At 53.3% G+C, this 16,724-nt stretch overlaps 1 protein-coding gene across 1 annotated transcript; it reads left to right on the top strand.

The window, feature by feature from the left end:
- The first annotated feature begins 345 nt into the window (after positions 1 to 345).
- Positions 346 to 8,494, top strand: LOC119098276 (uncharacterized). The gene is given in 10 exon segments (XM_037221198.1): positions 346 to 396; positions 1,154 to 1,357; positions 1,619 to 1,840; positions 2,486 to 2,596; positions 2,947 to 3,294; positions 3,585 to 3,729; positions 4,473 to 4,630; positions 5,349 to 5,454; positions 7,118 to 7,587; positions 7,589 to 8,494. Coding segments are annotated over 10 exon segments (2,571 nt in total). The 3' UTR covers positions 8,345 to 8,494.
- Positions 8,495 to 16,724: the final 8,230 nt, after the last annotated feature.

Genomic DNA, 16,724 nt, shown 5'->3' with positions numbered 1-16,724 from the left:
TGCTGCCGAGACTAGGTAAGGACTCGTGCCACAGAGAGAGGGGGAGGGGGAGCGCCGAACAGCCGCCGAGAGGGAGAGGACGCGTGCCGGGAGGGGGGGGGGGGGGGGGTCGAACAGCTGCCGGGACCAGGTAAGGACTCATGCCAGAGAGAGGAGGGGGGGGGGCCAGACAGCCATGGGGAGCGGGTGAGGAAACGCGCAAGGTAGGAGCGGAGGCGCAGAGACAGGCTTGAAAGTCGCAGACAGTCGCAGAGACAGGCTGAAGGCAGGAAACAGAGGAGCATTAGGGGGTCGGACAGCCGCAGAGACAGGGTGGTGAGAGCAGATGAGACGGAGGGGGGCCACATGATCCAGATCCGGATCCGGAGCCACAGATCCACTGGCCGCCCGGACTGGGTGAGTCTCTAGGACGGAGTCTCGGAAAGGGGAAATGATTGAGAGGACGTTACCAGACAGATAACCGCTTCCAGGCGTCCATTCCAGCTAGGACAGGGCTTAAGTGACCGCAGGTGACTGCAACATCGGAGCAAACGCTTACCAACAGATTGAGATGGGAAGGACGGGATTCAGTGATTGTAGCAGATTGATTCAGTAGTTGTATGGAATGGGAAAGTAGAGGAGAGTACGTCGCGTTAAAACGCGGATGCGTCGATAGACCGCATGTTTACCGTGTACGTGCACCGCAGAGGCACAGGCCCCCTCAGTGACGGAAATCAAAGCCCATGCTTTGTAATAAGCGGCTGAAAGGACGTTGCTGTTCACTACACTTCGTTTGAAGGGCATTTGACTTCCGCTCTAATGCATCTGTTCTCCGTATGAAATGCATTCTGTTATCAGCGATTCACAATGCCTGTTGACACGAGAAGATAAACGTAGTCGCAGCCACGTTGCCCGGAATGTGCTAGCAACCTGTACTAGGCATCCTATCTTAGATCGATATGTAAATAAGACCAGCTGCAAAACGCACCCAGATCGAATATGCATGTCGATTCACCCATATAAATCGCAGGTAGGGCAGCTCAGGCCCGGCCTGGGAGGCCAGCCCATCCCGTCAGTTGCAAACAGACCCAGTCCATAGACTCAGGCGGGCGGCGGGCCGCCCGCAGCTGTGCCCGCCGTGTCCGCTCCACGCCTGACCGGCCCACCACACCAGGAGTCCACCACGTCCGAGCCGCCGCCCAGCCCGCGGCTCGACGAGAAGGACGTGACCTCGGCTCAGATCGACACCTGGATCCGCCAAGGCGACCTGGAGAAGCTGGAGCAGGTGCTGGTCGACGGGCACGGCGACAGTCTGCACGGCAAAACGGCCTGGAACGAGCAGGCGCGAGGTATTCTCAAGGCGGCACCCGCCTTCATGGTGAGTGAGGGGCAGCAGCAGCATCGCTGCCTCCGCGCTGTAACGTCCGTAGGCCGAGGAGACACGCCCCTGCACTGGAGCAGCGCATGGCCTGAGCTCCATCCCCACCCACCAGCCAGCGGGGCCGCCGGTCATGCGCCGGGGCTGCCGCGTCAGCGACTGCATGTATCAACCGTCCTGCTGGTGTCGCACGCTGCCGCCGCTCCGACCCGCCCCCGTCCCCTTCGTCACCGCAGCGCCGCCTCTCTCCGCCGCCCGCAGGAGCAGATCGCGGCCATACACATCGCGGCAGCGCGCGGCGATGTGGCCGAGGTCAAGGAACTGGCGCGCATCAAGGGCCCCCACTCGAAGTCCGCCAAGCTGGTGCAGTCGCTAGACGAGCAGGGCCGGCTGCCGCTACACCTGGCCGCCTGGTACGGACACACGCCCGTCATCCAGTTTTTGACCGAGCGCTACCCGGCCGGCGTGCATATCCTGGACAAGGCGAGTACGACGGGAGGAGGGGGAGAAGAGCAGAGAGTAGAGAATCTGCCACGTGCAAATTTGTCTGGTGGTGAGATATCCGCGAGACAAACATGTCACATGTCCAATGAATATTAAATGTCAATAAAAGTACACATGAAAAGCACACAAAGCACACTCAGCTATCACGTGCTGCGTTCCTCGTGCTGCTTCACTCAAATTCACTTTTTTAGATGCATCCGTCACCTTCGTTTCACATTTATACTGGTCTAAAATGCTGGCGACACAATTCAAGCCGACTTCGTTGTGGTTATCTATTTAGGAATGAGCGCTAGCGGTATCGGGGCTTCGCAACTGGCAGCAGGCTTCAGCGTGTTTCACTGACGTCATGCACTCATTTATTCAAGAAGAAGGAATGTTTCACGGGGCAGTGACGTATCACAGCCGACAGCAGGGTTCAGCGTGTTTCACTGACGTCATGCATTCGCTTATTCAAGAAGGAAGAGTGCTTCACGGGGCATTGACGTACCGCAACCGACAGCAGGCCTTAGCGTGTTCCGGACTCACTTATTTAAGAAACAGGAGTGCTTAATGAGGCAGTGATGTATTGCAACCAGTGGCAGACGTTAGTATATCAACTTTAACTTTTTTGTCACGCTCGTTCAGGACTCGCGGGCGCCTCAGCATTATGCGGCTATGGCCAGCGATTCTAAGAAGGCCAAGAAGAACTACAACTACTTGATTGAAAAGGGTGGCAACGATAATGTGAAGGATTTGGTGAGTCCAGAGCACTGTCGGTTTTGGCTGCTCAAATGAAATTATACTCATTATTTGAACAAGCCAAGAAGAGAAGGTGGCTGGATGAGTATGAAATGGAATCGTCCCCTAGTGAGCATGAGAATATTGATTATGTCACTCACTTTAAGAGCTGGCGTCGTTTTCCAGCTCCGTATGAACCGAGTCCCTCTCTCCCGACTCCGTGTAAGACTGTCCGTTCAGCCAGCAGTCGCCTGATCAGATCTCACACCTGAGAGACGGCAGATGACGGACGGGCAGAGCCGTATTCCCGGATCCGTTCCGAGAGCAGCTCAGACGATCCCCTGACGGTCCCCTGCGGGCGTCGGCAGCGCGGCAACACCGCCAGCTACTACCTAACCAACCCGGCGGACGAGTCCCGGCCGCCAACGCCCGAGAAGGGCGCTAAACTTCGGGAACGGAACAGGACCCAGGACCGCGGCCGGGACCAGGACCATGACCGGGACCGGGACCGGGACCGGGACCAGGACGGGGGCCGGCGGTCGCGCGGGCAGTCACGCCACTCGCCGCGGCGAGGCAGCGACCGCGGAGAGGACGCGGACATCGATATGGACACGGTGGAGAGGATGCTGCTCACCGGTCGAGGCGAAGAGCTCAAGGGCGCCCGGTCAAAGGATCCTGATGTGCAGGAGCTGCTGGACTCTGTGCCGTATATCCTGGTACGTCCCACCGTCATAGGCTGCTTGTGTTTGCTCTTGGGGCGGTCTGACGGGTTTGCCATGTGTCATGTTTGCTATCCATAACAAACTGGCAACCAAAAACTCCACATTCGCACAAATTTTGACAACGGTCAAGTACAGTACTTCTGTGGAGCTCATTTGAACGACAGGTCAATCAGGTATTTGCCCTACCGTAAAGGCATGGCGTCAGTTTCCACCAACTCCGCTGAAAAGTCTCAACGAACGCCAACCCACTCTGGTGATAGATCTTCAAAGCTTAACTTTTACAGGGCAAGATAGAGAGCGCGCACCGCGCGGCGGAGAGTGGCGAGACCCGCGACGTGCAGGCGCAGCTGGACCGCAGGAAGTTGGCCGGCTCGACGCTCAAGGATGGCGCCAATCCGCTGCACCGGGCCGCGTTCATGGGACACGCCGGTCAGTGAGATGTTCGGGGGACACGCCGGTCAGTGGGATGTTCGGGGGACACGTCGGTCAGTGAGATGTTCGGGGGACACCCGGCCAGTGAGATGTTCGGGGGACACGCCGGCCAGTGAGATGTTCGGGGGACACGCCGGTCAGTGAGGTGTTCGGGGGACACGCCGGCTAGTGAGATGTTCGGGGTTCGTTCATGGGACACGCCGGTCAGTAAGATGTCCGGGGGTGGTCGCTCATGGGACACGCCGGTCATTAAGATGTTCGGGGGTCATTCATGGGACATGCCGGTTAGTGAGATGCTCATGGGACACGCCGGTCAGTGAGATGTTCGGGGAGACGGCAGTTTGTGGAGCCTTCAGTGGTCGCGCCGGGCAGTAACGCGCACTTAATACCATCCATAAAACGACTCAGAAGAGAGTTGACAGTAGGCAGTGAAATATTCAGGGATCGAAATCAATGGAATTGCTCGGTTTTTGAGCCTCCTTCTAGGTGATGCATCTTCCACACCATTTCCGCGTCTATGCAAACCGAGAAGAGTGCTTCAAATATATATATATATATATATATATATATATATATATATATATATATATATATATATTCTTTTGCGTTATTGCACTACTTTCGACTGTGTTCCAAACCGCAAAAGATAAGTTTTAACCAAGCACGAGACGTCGCTGAATGCGCCCAGCCCCGCTCCAGCACTACGGCACCAGTCACCTGCCCCCCCCCCCCCCCCCCAGGCGTTGTCCGCTACCTGGCGCAGAACTTCCCGGACACGATGGAGGCGGCGGACAGGAACGGCCGGACACCGCTGCATTACGCCGCCGGGAGCCGGGACGGCGGGCACTGCTACAAACTGCTGCAGAGAGCCGGCGCGCGCGAGGACGCTACGGACAAGGTCAGTCGGGGTCACGTGTGTCACTGGGTCGTCGATGGCAGTTGTCTCGCGTCAGCGATCATAGCTAGCTGCATTAATGTGATTAGTCGTCTTACGGCGGCGATTTTCATCAGCTATCTTACGCCATCCTTTTACAATCTATTTTGCGCCAGCGCTTATTAGTTAGATTGCGTCATTAGTACAGGAGTTATTTTACGCCAGTGGTATCAGTTATCCCGCCCGTTGACATCAGGGTGGGGCCAGGAGTGCTGGGGTTTTGGGCGCATAGCTTGCAGTGACAGGCTTGCAGCGTGTAGGTCGCGTACAGCATGCAGTGACTTTGAACAAGGATCCAGCAGCGCTTGCTGCTCAGGTCGAACCCGCCTTGCTCGCTGTCCGGGTGCTTGTCGTGCGTGCCGCGCACCTACGCGCACTAGGTCGCGTGCCACGCATGGGGCCTGCGGCTGCGTCCGACGACACACCAAACCTCACTTTGCCTTGACCTACACCTCTTCAACAGTCTGATGGTAATGGCCGACAAACAGAAAACGTGAGAACTCGCCAGACTCCACAGGGCGTTCGAATCAACCCAATGCATCAGGTTCCACCACGTTCGCCAGTGATCTCTGCTAACGAACATCCTTCCCATCCGAATGTCTGCATCAGTGTCACCAGCTGTCGCACCACCTCCCCCGCCGACAGCACTGCCGCTGTGCCCACGCTGCTGTCGCGTTCACAGCGAGGCCGCGAGCCGCGGTACTACCTGGAGCACCGCGGCGCGCTCCGCTACACTTCCGTGGACCAGCAGACGGAGGACTACGCCGACTCCGAGGACGAGGCTGACGGTGAGTGAGCCGGCCTGGCCCGGCCCGGCCCAGCGGCCGCCGGCTGCCGGCCGTGCAGTGGGCCAGCCCCGGGGCCGGCGCGCGCTGCCTGGCTGATGATGATGCCGCAGTGCAACAGCCAGTTGTCCTCGACGCCGCCCCGCAGCTGAGCTCATGCTTGCTGGCTGTCGGGCTACAGATGTTGGCAGCGGGTGCTTAGACAAATGATGCGCGGGGATGACGTTTGCGGTGGACCTCGATGTGGCTGTGTTGGCCCTTGTCTTTGGGGTTGACATTGTTGAAATATTTGCATTCGCTTTGTATGCAATGACTTATTCCGGACGTGGAAAGTGGAAGAGAGGTAACAACAGCCCATGCGTGGGTCACTGAAAACCTCGTGGGCTATCGTCTCCTGCCGAAGGCACCGCCATCTTGATCTGCAGACTCCGACTGCCACGATCGCCAGATATTAAGAAAAAAACAGAGGCACCCGACGGTCACGATGATGACGTCATTGATGACGCTATTCCATCCATTACGCCATTGCATAAGCCCAGTAATCCACGTCGGATGGCTTAGAACAGGCCCACGACAGTTACAAACCTAGATGATGGCAAGTAGATAGACAAGAACATGGGCCGATGATGTGAGTGGTAGGATGTGAACGCTCTGCTAGCTAGTTTTTTGTGAACATATCCTAGACACAATGAAATGAGATCTCACAAGAACTTGTAATCATTTAATTCCAGTGTGAGCCGATGGCACAGCAAACGTGGGTCACTGGAAACTGCCGAAGGGACAAGGCACAAGTGTTAACGCAAACCTGATTCTCAAGCCGAGTAGTACGCATACCATAACGCCGAACCGTTCGGAAGCCTCGAGTCATCCTACTGGATGAATTTGACGGCTGTGACGTCTCATGTTTCTAATGTGTTACTAGCACTAAATACGTTATGATCAGCAAAAAGCACAACCGAACTAGACGCCGCTTCGTTTCAAAGTGCGAGGAGACCTGACCTGACCTGACCTCTGTCTGCGTCGCCTGAGGTAGCAAACGATTGCGTGCGGACAGCCATCCTTCCCTGGATGCTAGGCGATCCTGCCAAAAACCCACCAAACAAAGCTTAGCATATAACTTTTCCGGGATCTACAGCGAGACAATTGAATATGGTATGAATACTGAGCAGTCAAAGCTGCTTAGAAAATGCAAAATATAGATAACGGAGTCGTTCACTGTAAATTACTATGGCCGCAGTTGTTACCATTGTTTAACAGTGTGAAGCTGCCTGGATAACATTAACTAAGCCCAGCATCACTGTCTTGCCTCAGCATTGCCGACCTGGCCCTGACCTGGTCCAGCACCGATTACCTGACCTAGCACCGCTGACTTGACCCAGTATCGCTGACCTGACCCAGCACTGTTGGCCTTTTCCAGCACCGCTGACCTCTCCCAGCAACGCTGACTGTCCCAGCACCGCTGACCTGACCCAGCATCGCTGACCTGTCCCAGCACCGCTGACTGTCCCAGCACTCCTGACCTGTCCCAGCACCGCTGACCTGACCTATTACCGCTGACCTGATCAGCACCGCTGACCTGATCCAGCACAGCTGACTGTCCCAGCACCGCTGACCGTCCCAGCACCGCTGACTTGTCCCAGCACCGCTGACCGGCCGCCGTTTTCAGCCGGAGCCGGCGCGAGCCACCGCAGTCCGGACCGGCTGGGCGCCGGCTCGCGGCTGGACGGGCGGCGCGCCAGCATGGACGAGCACGGCTCGCGCAGCGTCAGCCGCGCCTCAGCCGCGCCCGACATCGAGTTCACCGAGGACGCCAGCCGAGACGAGGTGGACGAGATCGAGCGCGCCTTCGAGACGCTGCAGCGCTCCTCGTCCAAGTCGCTGCTGCGCAAGCACCTGACGCGCGATGTGCTGGAGCAGGTGAAGCGGCGCCGCACGCGCCATGGCGCCACGCTGATGGATGTCATTCGCTCTGGCGTGGCCAACCTCGACTCGGGCGTGGGCGTGTACGCCCCGGATGGCGACGCGTACACCGTGTTCGCGCCTCTCTTCGACCCCATCATTGAGGAATACCACGCCGGCTTCGGGCCGGCCATGCGCCAGCCGTCCATCTCCTTCGGCCACCCGAAAGCAGCTGCCCAAGGTGCTGGGAAACCTGTCGCGGCTGGGCAAGTACGTCATCAGCACGCGCATCCGAACGGCGCGCAGTCTGGAGCAGTTCCCACTGAACCCGCTGATGAACGAGCACGACTATCTGGACCTGGAGTCGGAGGTCAGCCAGGTGTTGAAGGACCTCAAGGGCGACCTCGCAGGTACTTACTACCCGCTGGACGGCATGAGTGCTAAGGACAAGAAGCAGCTCATCGACAACCACTTCCTCTTCAAAGAGGGCGACCGCTTCCTGCAGGCGGCCAACGCGTCGCGCCATTGGCCCAAGGGCCGCGGCATCTTCCACAACGAAGCCAAGACGTTCCTCGTCTGGATCAACGAGGAGGACCACCTACGCGTCATCAGCATGGAGCAGGGCGGCAACGTGACCAGCGTGTACGCACGCCTCGTCACGGCCCTCGTCAACCTCGGCAAGCAGCTGCGGCTGCGGCGCGACCGCCGACTCGGCTCTGTCACATTCTGCCCGACCAACCTGGGCACGGCCATCCGCGCCTCGGTGCACATCCGGCTACCGCGGCTGGCGCGCAACCCGGCGCAGCTGGAGGCGGCGTGCGCGCGGCTCGGCCTGCAGGTGCGCGGCACGCACGGCGAGCACTCGGAGAGCGAGGAGGGCGTGTTCGACCTGAGCAACAAGCGCCGCCTGGGCCTCACTGAACTCGACGCTGTCACCGAGATGTACCGCGGCGTCTCGGAGATCATACAGATGGAGCGCGACGCCAAGAAGTAGTGGGCGCCGGACGGCGGGGTGCGGACTCTGGGCGGCTGTGGCGGCAGCGACGACCGGTACGCGTCGAATACCGACAACGGCACAGGCGCGGACTATGGGTACCTAGGAGAGATGAATGGGGGCGCTGTAGAGGACGCGCGTGTGGTGATTGGTGCCTCGCTGGCGAACGCGATGAGGGAAAGGGTGTGATGCATGACTGCGCACGGGTACGCCGTTGGGGCTTGCACCGCCCGTGGCGCAGACCACTGGAGTGGTAACGGATGCTGGTCGTGGTCGTTCTCAAGCGGTCATAGTTTTCGCTGTAATACTGCTGATCCGAGGAGTGGATGGTGGCGACCGGGAGCACCCTGCAATAACCCATGTGCGTTACCCTGTTGACGCCAGTTTCGTTTTGGCCCCTCGAAGATGTGGAAGGTATTGGGTCATTTGTGTACTGTGAATTTGCGTGTTAAGTTCTTGAAGGTGTATAGTTAGCGTGAGCTGGAGAAAGGCACAGAACCCTGTCCTCCTCGCATAATTGTGAAGCCTATATATATATATATATATATATATATATATATATATATATATATGTCCTGTGGTATACTCATAGAAGCTCTGCTTGTGTGATATTTGGATGGCACTTGGCGTTAAGAGCATACATAAACATTTCACGCAAGGGTAATCACTTCGTTGCAAACGCAAACAGCAACCATCGCTAATTTCTCGGACGAGAGACTAACGATGAGTTGAGATCGAGGGAGGGTGCGGAACTTCTGATCGTGTAGCTCATTGTTAGGCAGTGTCATCTGCAGTTTGGTTATCATTCTCAGCTGAATGTCCTGCGCTGTTAGTCTACGTGCTTGCTTGTCTTGTCGCGTGGCTCACATAAGGGTATGCGTCCAACTGACGCCTCAGTTCTCTCAAGGTGTAGAGAGCGATATCAACGCAACGATCCCCGTGCTATACGCATACACGCTGTTGCTCGTTTCGGCACTGAGATGAGCGGCATTCTGAAGGGACTCCTTGGAGTCGATTGGCGTGAAGAGCGTGGCACTGCAAGGCAAGAGTGCCGTCTGACAGTCAATTGATCGATTTTGGAACGTCCCTGGACCGACCAAATTACGATCTTGTACCGTGCTTGACTGATAATAAATCGACAGGCGGTCGGCATGATTTTGTTCGGAGCTATGTCACGAGGATGACCCAAACCGTGATTACCATGGGCAGTAATTAACCCCAGATGTCGCGGCTGACCGCTGTCCTCGGAGAGGCCCGTGTGTAGCATTACCTCCCGCGCTGAGCGGACGGGAAACAAGCCGCCGACACAGGGCGTTCAGGTCAGTGCACTCGTGCAGCCGTGCGTGATGATGCAGCGCTCGTGCGCTGGTGCAGCTCACCGTGCACTCCTCACTAGCACTTTGCAGTCCCGAACGAAGTGCAACGGCCCAGGTGGCACTGCTTTCCGAAGTTGGTGGCTTGTTTTTCGCACCGCTCGTAAGGTTCGCCTCCCAGACACGGGCGGCCTCGCCGGTTGCGCCCTTGTCTTGCAGTGAATGGTGTGTGATGCATCTAGCTAGTTGTTCGGAGTCGAAGCATGGCGTTTGCAATGTCTAACTTGAGTCGGTGAAGGTGGTAGTCCTGAAGACCGCCATCCTGCCTTGGGTTTGAATCGAAACCGACGGGTTTAGTAAATGTCTGTACTGTCTTTACTACATTCGGATCTGCCTAGCTCACTTAAGAATAAATAATGACCGTAGAAAAGCTCAGCATGCCCCTTTAACTTAGTCGAAATTTAACGCCGGTAATCCAGTGCGTAGATAAAATGTATGCTGTATGCACCATTAGATTGGTTTTCCTGTAACCCTCCGCCTGTTATCTACTGGATTTTGGGCATACCCTCCCGCTGTTCATCAAAATCGAACCGCTCACCAGTTTACAGCCCACTCTCCATTTGCAACAGCGTGGTCTCATAGTTCCCTCGACAGTGGCGACCACGCGCTAACCCACTCTGGTTGCACAATCATGATTTCACCCGATATGTTGACGGCCTCTTGCCAGCGTCATTAATGCATTGCATTGTGTGACGAAGGGCTAGGCATGAATCTAAAAAATTAATTGTTTAGTACGGAGGCTAACAAAAAATGACCCCTCGTTACTTGATGTTAAGCGCACAAAACGCCAGGCCGTTCGCAAAAATATTTATAAGTCTAAACCAGCATGTTTGCATTTCGCTACCAATGAGACGCCTGGCAAGGTGTCGATGCGTATGGTAACGAGCGAGGTGGCACAGACGTGGCGTTTTCCCAGTGTGCACGGTGTCCAAACCTAGGCGAAAGGGGCCAGATACCTGCGGGATCCCGTACAGCGGCGTTTGATGATCACCGCATTGGAATGCCTATTTTGTGCGGGGTTTAGGCCCTGGAGGGGTCGCCACGCAACATTGGCCGATCACGTGGCATGGCAGCTGGCTGGCAGGAAATCTGGCAGGGTTAAACAGATTAAATAGCAGATTATGATCGTGACACATCTCGAAAAAAAATAATTTGAAAATATCACAATGTACCGCCTGAGTCACCAGTGGGCGGTACAGGAAGCCCTTCATCAACGTTCTACGATATCTGTGCTACCCACAATGAGTATGATATATTCGTAGTGGGTGCCTGCGAGTATGTGCCGCGAGAAATGACGGACAGGCTTATAACAATGTGCCAAACTTATGTCCATTGTATGAATGGTACCATGACATTTCGAACTACATCTATGTAGGCAAGAGAGCACCAGAAAGCCAAATTCGTGACGGTGCCATGTCATTAGCACAAATCATTAAAAACGCTTTCACCAAGGCTGTTCCTTCGTTAAAAATGGCGGCGCCCGGTTACCGCTGTATGAATGACGTCACCCTAGTAAAATAAAAACCTAGTTGCGCACCTGCGAGAGCGAAACAAATAAATAGCTGTAGTTTTCGAGCTTAAACATTGATGTGCATGTTAAACATGTAACAGGTGCATGCACCTACAATCGATGCATGTGTGTGTGTGTGTGTGTGTGTGTGTGTGTGTGTGTGTGTGTGTGTGTGTGTGTGTGTGTGTGTGTGTGTGTGTGTGTGTGTGTGTGTGTGTTTGTGTGTGTTTGTGTGTGTGTGTTGCGTGTGGGCAAGACGTCATGTGTAAGCGATGTTTGGGCTCAGAAAATTGACGGCTGCATTGACGCAGTGACATGAGTTTGTGTGATGTGAAGAGCTGGAGCTACTGAAGGTCTCCCTACAAAATGTGTAATGTGACGCCCCAATGTCGCTCATTTCGTGTATTGAATTCTGCTTTCATTTTCCGACAGGTACCGTAATGAAGCCGAAACCTGTGCGAAAGAAGAGGAGCGAAGGCCCTCAAGGGAAAGAAGACGGAGGAAAACAGGGGGTTAAAGGGAAGGGTAAGAAGCGTTCACCTGGAAGCATGACAACCGAGGAGGGAAAATATCTGATGAAAGGTCAGTAATGCGCCAGGGGACCCTGAGCCCCGTGCCACCTCAAGGTCATATTGTGATGCATGTGATAATGCACGGATAACAGACGAATAATGTGTGAAAGATGATGCGCTAATGCATGATGTAGATGTTAGGATATGATGTATGTAAATGACTGATGTTAGATCCAGATAGATGCGTGATGATTTAGAAGTAAAGATGCATGATGATGTAAAATGTATGAAAAGATGCAAGATGGTGTAAGGTGTGGGTGAATATGTATGCAGATGCATAGTGTATGCTTGATGTACGATGCAACATGTACATGATGAAAAATGTATAGAGGGTATGATGATGATGTAGGTGATGTATGACGATGATGATGTATGTATATGCACATGAATGATGTATGATGTCTGCACGCATATATGCATGTATGGCGTAGGGTATATGCGTGGTATATGATGTGTGTGAGATGTATGATGTAAGAATAGATGATATATGATGTTTGCACCTATGATATAAATTATGCAAACGAGATCCTCCAGGCCGCGTATGCAGCAGGACGAGTCGGCCGCCTCCCATGCATGGACACGTGTGCAGCAGGCCGAGTCGGCCGCCTCCCATGCATGGCCGCGTGTGCAGCAGGCCGAGTTGGCCGCCTCCCATGCATATACACGTGTGCAGCAGGCCGAGTCGGCCGCCTCCCATGCATGGCCGCGTGTGCAGCAGGCCGAGTTGGCCGCCTCCCATGCATGGCCGCGTGTGCAGCAGGCTGAGTCGGCCGCCTCCCATGCATATACACGTGTGCAGCAGGCCGAGTCGGCCGCCTCCCATGCATGGCCGCGTGTGCAGCAGGCTGAGATGGCCGCCTCTCCCGCACGGCTGCGTCTAGCAAGGCGCAGCAGTGATGCGTCTGGAGCAGCTCCTAATGAAACCGTTTGACTGGGTATCGCACCCACCCGTGATGCGCTCCCATTGGCTGCTTTTAAAACCACCGCGCTGGTATTGCCAGCTTGTGGCGATCAACGCCGATGTCACTTGGGGTCAATGTTGATGGCATAAAAATGGTTAAGACCGCGGCACTCGCAAAGTCGGTTCTGCCTTCACACTGGGCACAACAGGCGCCCTCGGCCGCATTATAGTAGAATACATATATATATTACATATATATATATATATATATAATATAGTATATATATATATTATATATTTATATATAGATATTATATATATTACCGTGCATATGTATGTGTATATGCAACGATATATGCATATGTGTGTCTATACACACACGCATATATATATATATATATATATATATATATATATATATATATATATATATATATATATATATATATACGTGCATATGTATGTGTATATGTAACGATATATGTATATATGTATCTACACACACACACGCACATATATAGTTATATATATACGCATATATATATATATATATATATATATATATGTATATGTATATATAAATATACTTATGCGTGTGGCCCTCAATAATTATTATGTGCAGACTTTTGACCTGATCGTCATGATAACGAGTCTGTCGAAAATTTTCGACCACGGCACTGCTTATAGCGATGGCAAGTAATGTTCTGTGATGTTGTTCCTAGCTTTTATTACCGTGGCTCTTGACCTCACGTCATGGTGCTAGGCCGGTGACTTACGCTTAAACGTTTTCCCTCACGTCACTTGGTGAAGTCGTGGTACATGTCATGTATCCGAAATGAGCATTTGCATCGCGTATTTTGCTGTCCAGTGTCATTGCATTTAAGGAGGAGTATGCTATTTTTCAGCATACTTATTTGGAAAAAGCATTTTGGTAAACCCTAAAGAGCAGTTGTGCTTAATGATTTTGTCTACTATATGTTGCGCTACAGCATATAAAAAACAAACAAATATGGTGATGCGTTGTTCAAATTGCGTCATCAACGTTTCGGCCCTACACTTCTTAATTACTTTGCAGCTCCAGATCGCATTTCTGGAATGGGCGACCTTGGCGCATGCAAGACATTCAAGCAAGATATTTATTGAAGCTCTCGCGACTGTACGCGAGGATTTCACGTGGATCTGGTCCAAAATTGGCATGAAAATTGGCATGATAAAGCGGGGTGGCGTAGCATATTTTGAATTGGGAGCTATTGCCAAGGATTTCTAGATAACAGGCGTTACGAAAAAAAATCAGGCACATCTTATCTAGTTATGAGAGAAAAGTAAAAAAAGGTGGGGCATTGCCTTTCAACGACTTAACCACGTGCAGGTATGTCGCACACCGCGAACACGTTGCACTGCACAAAATCACAGAACCGGGGCTCCTGCGATCGGCGCCGGCCTGTGTGACGTGACGAACCCGTGCCGGCAGAGGTGGGCGGCCCGCTGACCGAAGCGCTGAAGGCCGTCTCGAAGCAGAAGCCGCGTGACCCGATCAAATTCATGGCGGCGCTGCTGTACCGGCGGGCGGCGGATGGCGGGCGCTCGGCCGCGCTGAGCGCCGCCGAGCCGCCGCTGGCCGGTTCCGACCTGCAGACGCTGCTCCGCCGGGTCAGTACGCCGCCCACCCCCGAGCGGGGACCATTGGGTCACCGGCGGCGGCCCGCGGCGCCAGGCACTTTGAAAAAGATCATACGGTTCGGTGTCAAATGCAACACATACCGTATTCGTTTCGGCGTAGCATTGTGATAATGCGAGGGAAGGAGCGTAATGAAATATGTGGATCAAAACGCATTTTTAGCTCAATAATTTCCATTATTCACCTTAGCAAATTCACGGCAAGTGGCTGAGCCGTGGGTGGGCATGCTCCATATTTCCACAACTGTGCCGATTTAAGAGCCGTGCGGCTCTGCAACAGAGTTGACCTCACTAGTCTGATGGTGCCACGTTGGTATTTCGTATTAGAGGAATCTCCATCGGCACGGGCCGCCTGACGACCCCTCCCCTCCCCTCCCCTGCCGCGGCTGTCGTGCAGGACGACCGCGGCCGGTCGATCCTGCACTTCGCCGCCGAGCGGTCCCACCCCAGCCACGCCCTCGGCCGCCTGCTGGACCAATCGGCGCTGAGCCTGGCCGACCGGGACGAGGCATACCGGACGGCGCGGGACGTGGCGGCGGCCGCCGGCCAGCACGAGAACGTGGCCGCGATCGACGCCTGGCTGACCGGCCTGGCTGCCGCCGGTGAGACAGCGTCCAGCGCAGCCGGCGCTGGGAGGTAGTCACCCTGGCAACATCAGGCCACCAACGAGGGGGAAATTCAACACAGCTAGGAGCAGGGGCGGATCTAGATTTATTGGGGGCGAAAACCGTTCTTGAAGATTAACATTTAAAACATCTAGGGACTTTTACACCCATACACAGGTACTCTGATATATATGACACCACGTATATATGTCCTATATATAAATATATATATATATATATATATATATATATATATATATATATATTGATATAGATATGTAGATATATAGATATAGATGGATGGATAGATAGATATATGACATCACCCCGGTTTGGTGGCTTGGGGTCAGGTCGCTGTGTCGCGCGCGAAACGGCTGTGTCCGGGAAGTACGACAATCTGTGAGCCGCAGGCAAAGATTGACAATAAAATTAACAGGTCGCTAGGGCATAAAGTCAACAGAATAGCGGGTCCCTCACTTCCCGAAATTTCGATGCAATCGTGGGTTAAAGAGAATGTCCCAGCTTTGGGACATATTTCAAAGACATATTCGGGTGATACTTTAGGACTAGTTACGCCTAATAATAGCACTTGGTGGTTCCACTGCAGCTCTGTCAAGAGACAATAAGGATACACATTTCTGTCGCTTTCGAGTCCAAATTACGCTGCCAACGCTTTGTAACAGCACTACGCTCCTTCGCTGCAGTCGTGACCACCGTCGTCATGACAACCACCGTGCGCACATCTACTGCTGTGAATAAAAGAACGTTTGTGATTTGCCCAGCGGGCGAGGGCCTGTTACCGAGAGGCGTGTTGGTTGAAGCCTGAACCAGTGCGTTACATGGATCATTAGGTGCTCTCCTTCCGAAAGCCCAAGTGTGCCTCAAACGAGCCACTACGGTAAGCGCAACAGGGGAGAAATAAAAGGCAAAGTATAACGTTTCGTTGAATTTGCAGGATAACATAAACACAGTGCTGCAAGCTTTCGTAGCATTTATTACACATACATTTTGACACCATAGGGCGTGGCAAACATTATAAAACACACAAGTTGGGAAAAGCAAGGAAACTGAAATTCCTTTCTTTCATAGTGAGAGATTTATACTGCAGGGCCAGCTACTTCAAATCAAAATTCTGAGCTATTCGAAAGGATTTCGAAAAAGCCAGTATTTTACCAAATCGTTCACGTCTTATGTAACAATAAGCGAAAAGTACAGAAAGGTGGGGTACTCCCTTTATTCCACCAGCAACGAGCTGCTCATGCTAAGCCCGCAGCCGTCGTAAGCTGCGGATTCGCGTTGGCTGCTGACACAGTTGATTGCTCTAACAGCAGAAAAACGAGAACTTTATGTAATATTGAGAGTACTTCCCTCTAATATCGCCCAACAAGCGTAAGGGGAGCCCAAAGCAATACTACTGTTCTAAATAATTGTGTCATGAATTTATCTGAGTTTAACTATGCGTGACTACTTTCTAGGTCGCAGGCGATATCTGTTGACGAAACTATTTAGTTGGCGGACAGTTTACAAACGTTGCCTTTCCTCGAAATCGCTGGCTGCAATGCGTAAAATGGTCGTACAAAACATATATTGCCGCATAGACACCAATCGTAATGCCGGAAGTCCAACCTCGGTACAGTGATGAAGTTACTCTTTCCACATTTGTGATGAGGCGAAACGCGTGGTGGAAAGTTCGCCTTTCAGAGTAAAGGATCGTGTATGACTCGTTCAATTTTGCTGATGAA

The sequence above is a fragment of the Pollicipes pollicipes genome, unplaced genomic scaffold (genome assembly GCF_011947565.3).
Source record: "Pollicipes pollicipes isolate AB1234 unplaced genomic scaffold, Ppol_2.1 Scaffold_4740;HRSCAF=5597_pilon_pilon_pilon, whole genome shotgun sequence".
Lineage (NCBI taxonomy): Eukaryota > Metazoa > Arthropoda > Thecostraca > Pollicipedomorpha > Pollicipedidae > Pollicipes > Pollicipes pollicipes.
The sequence above is the reverse complement of the archived record's forward strand: the minus strand, read 5'-3'. Positions and strand labels throughout refer to the sequence as shown.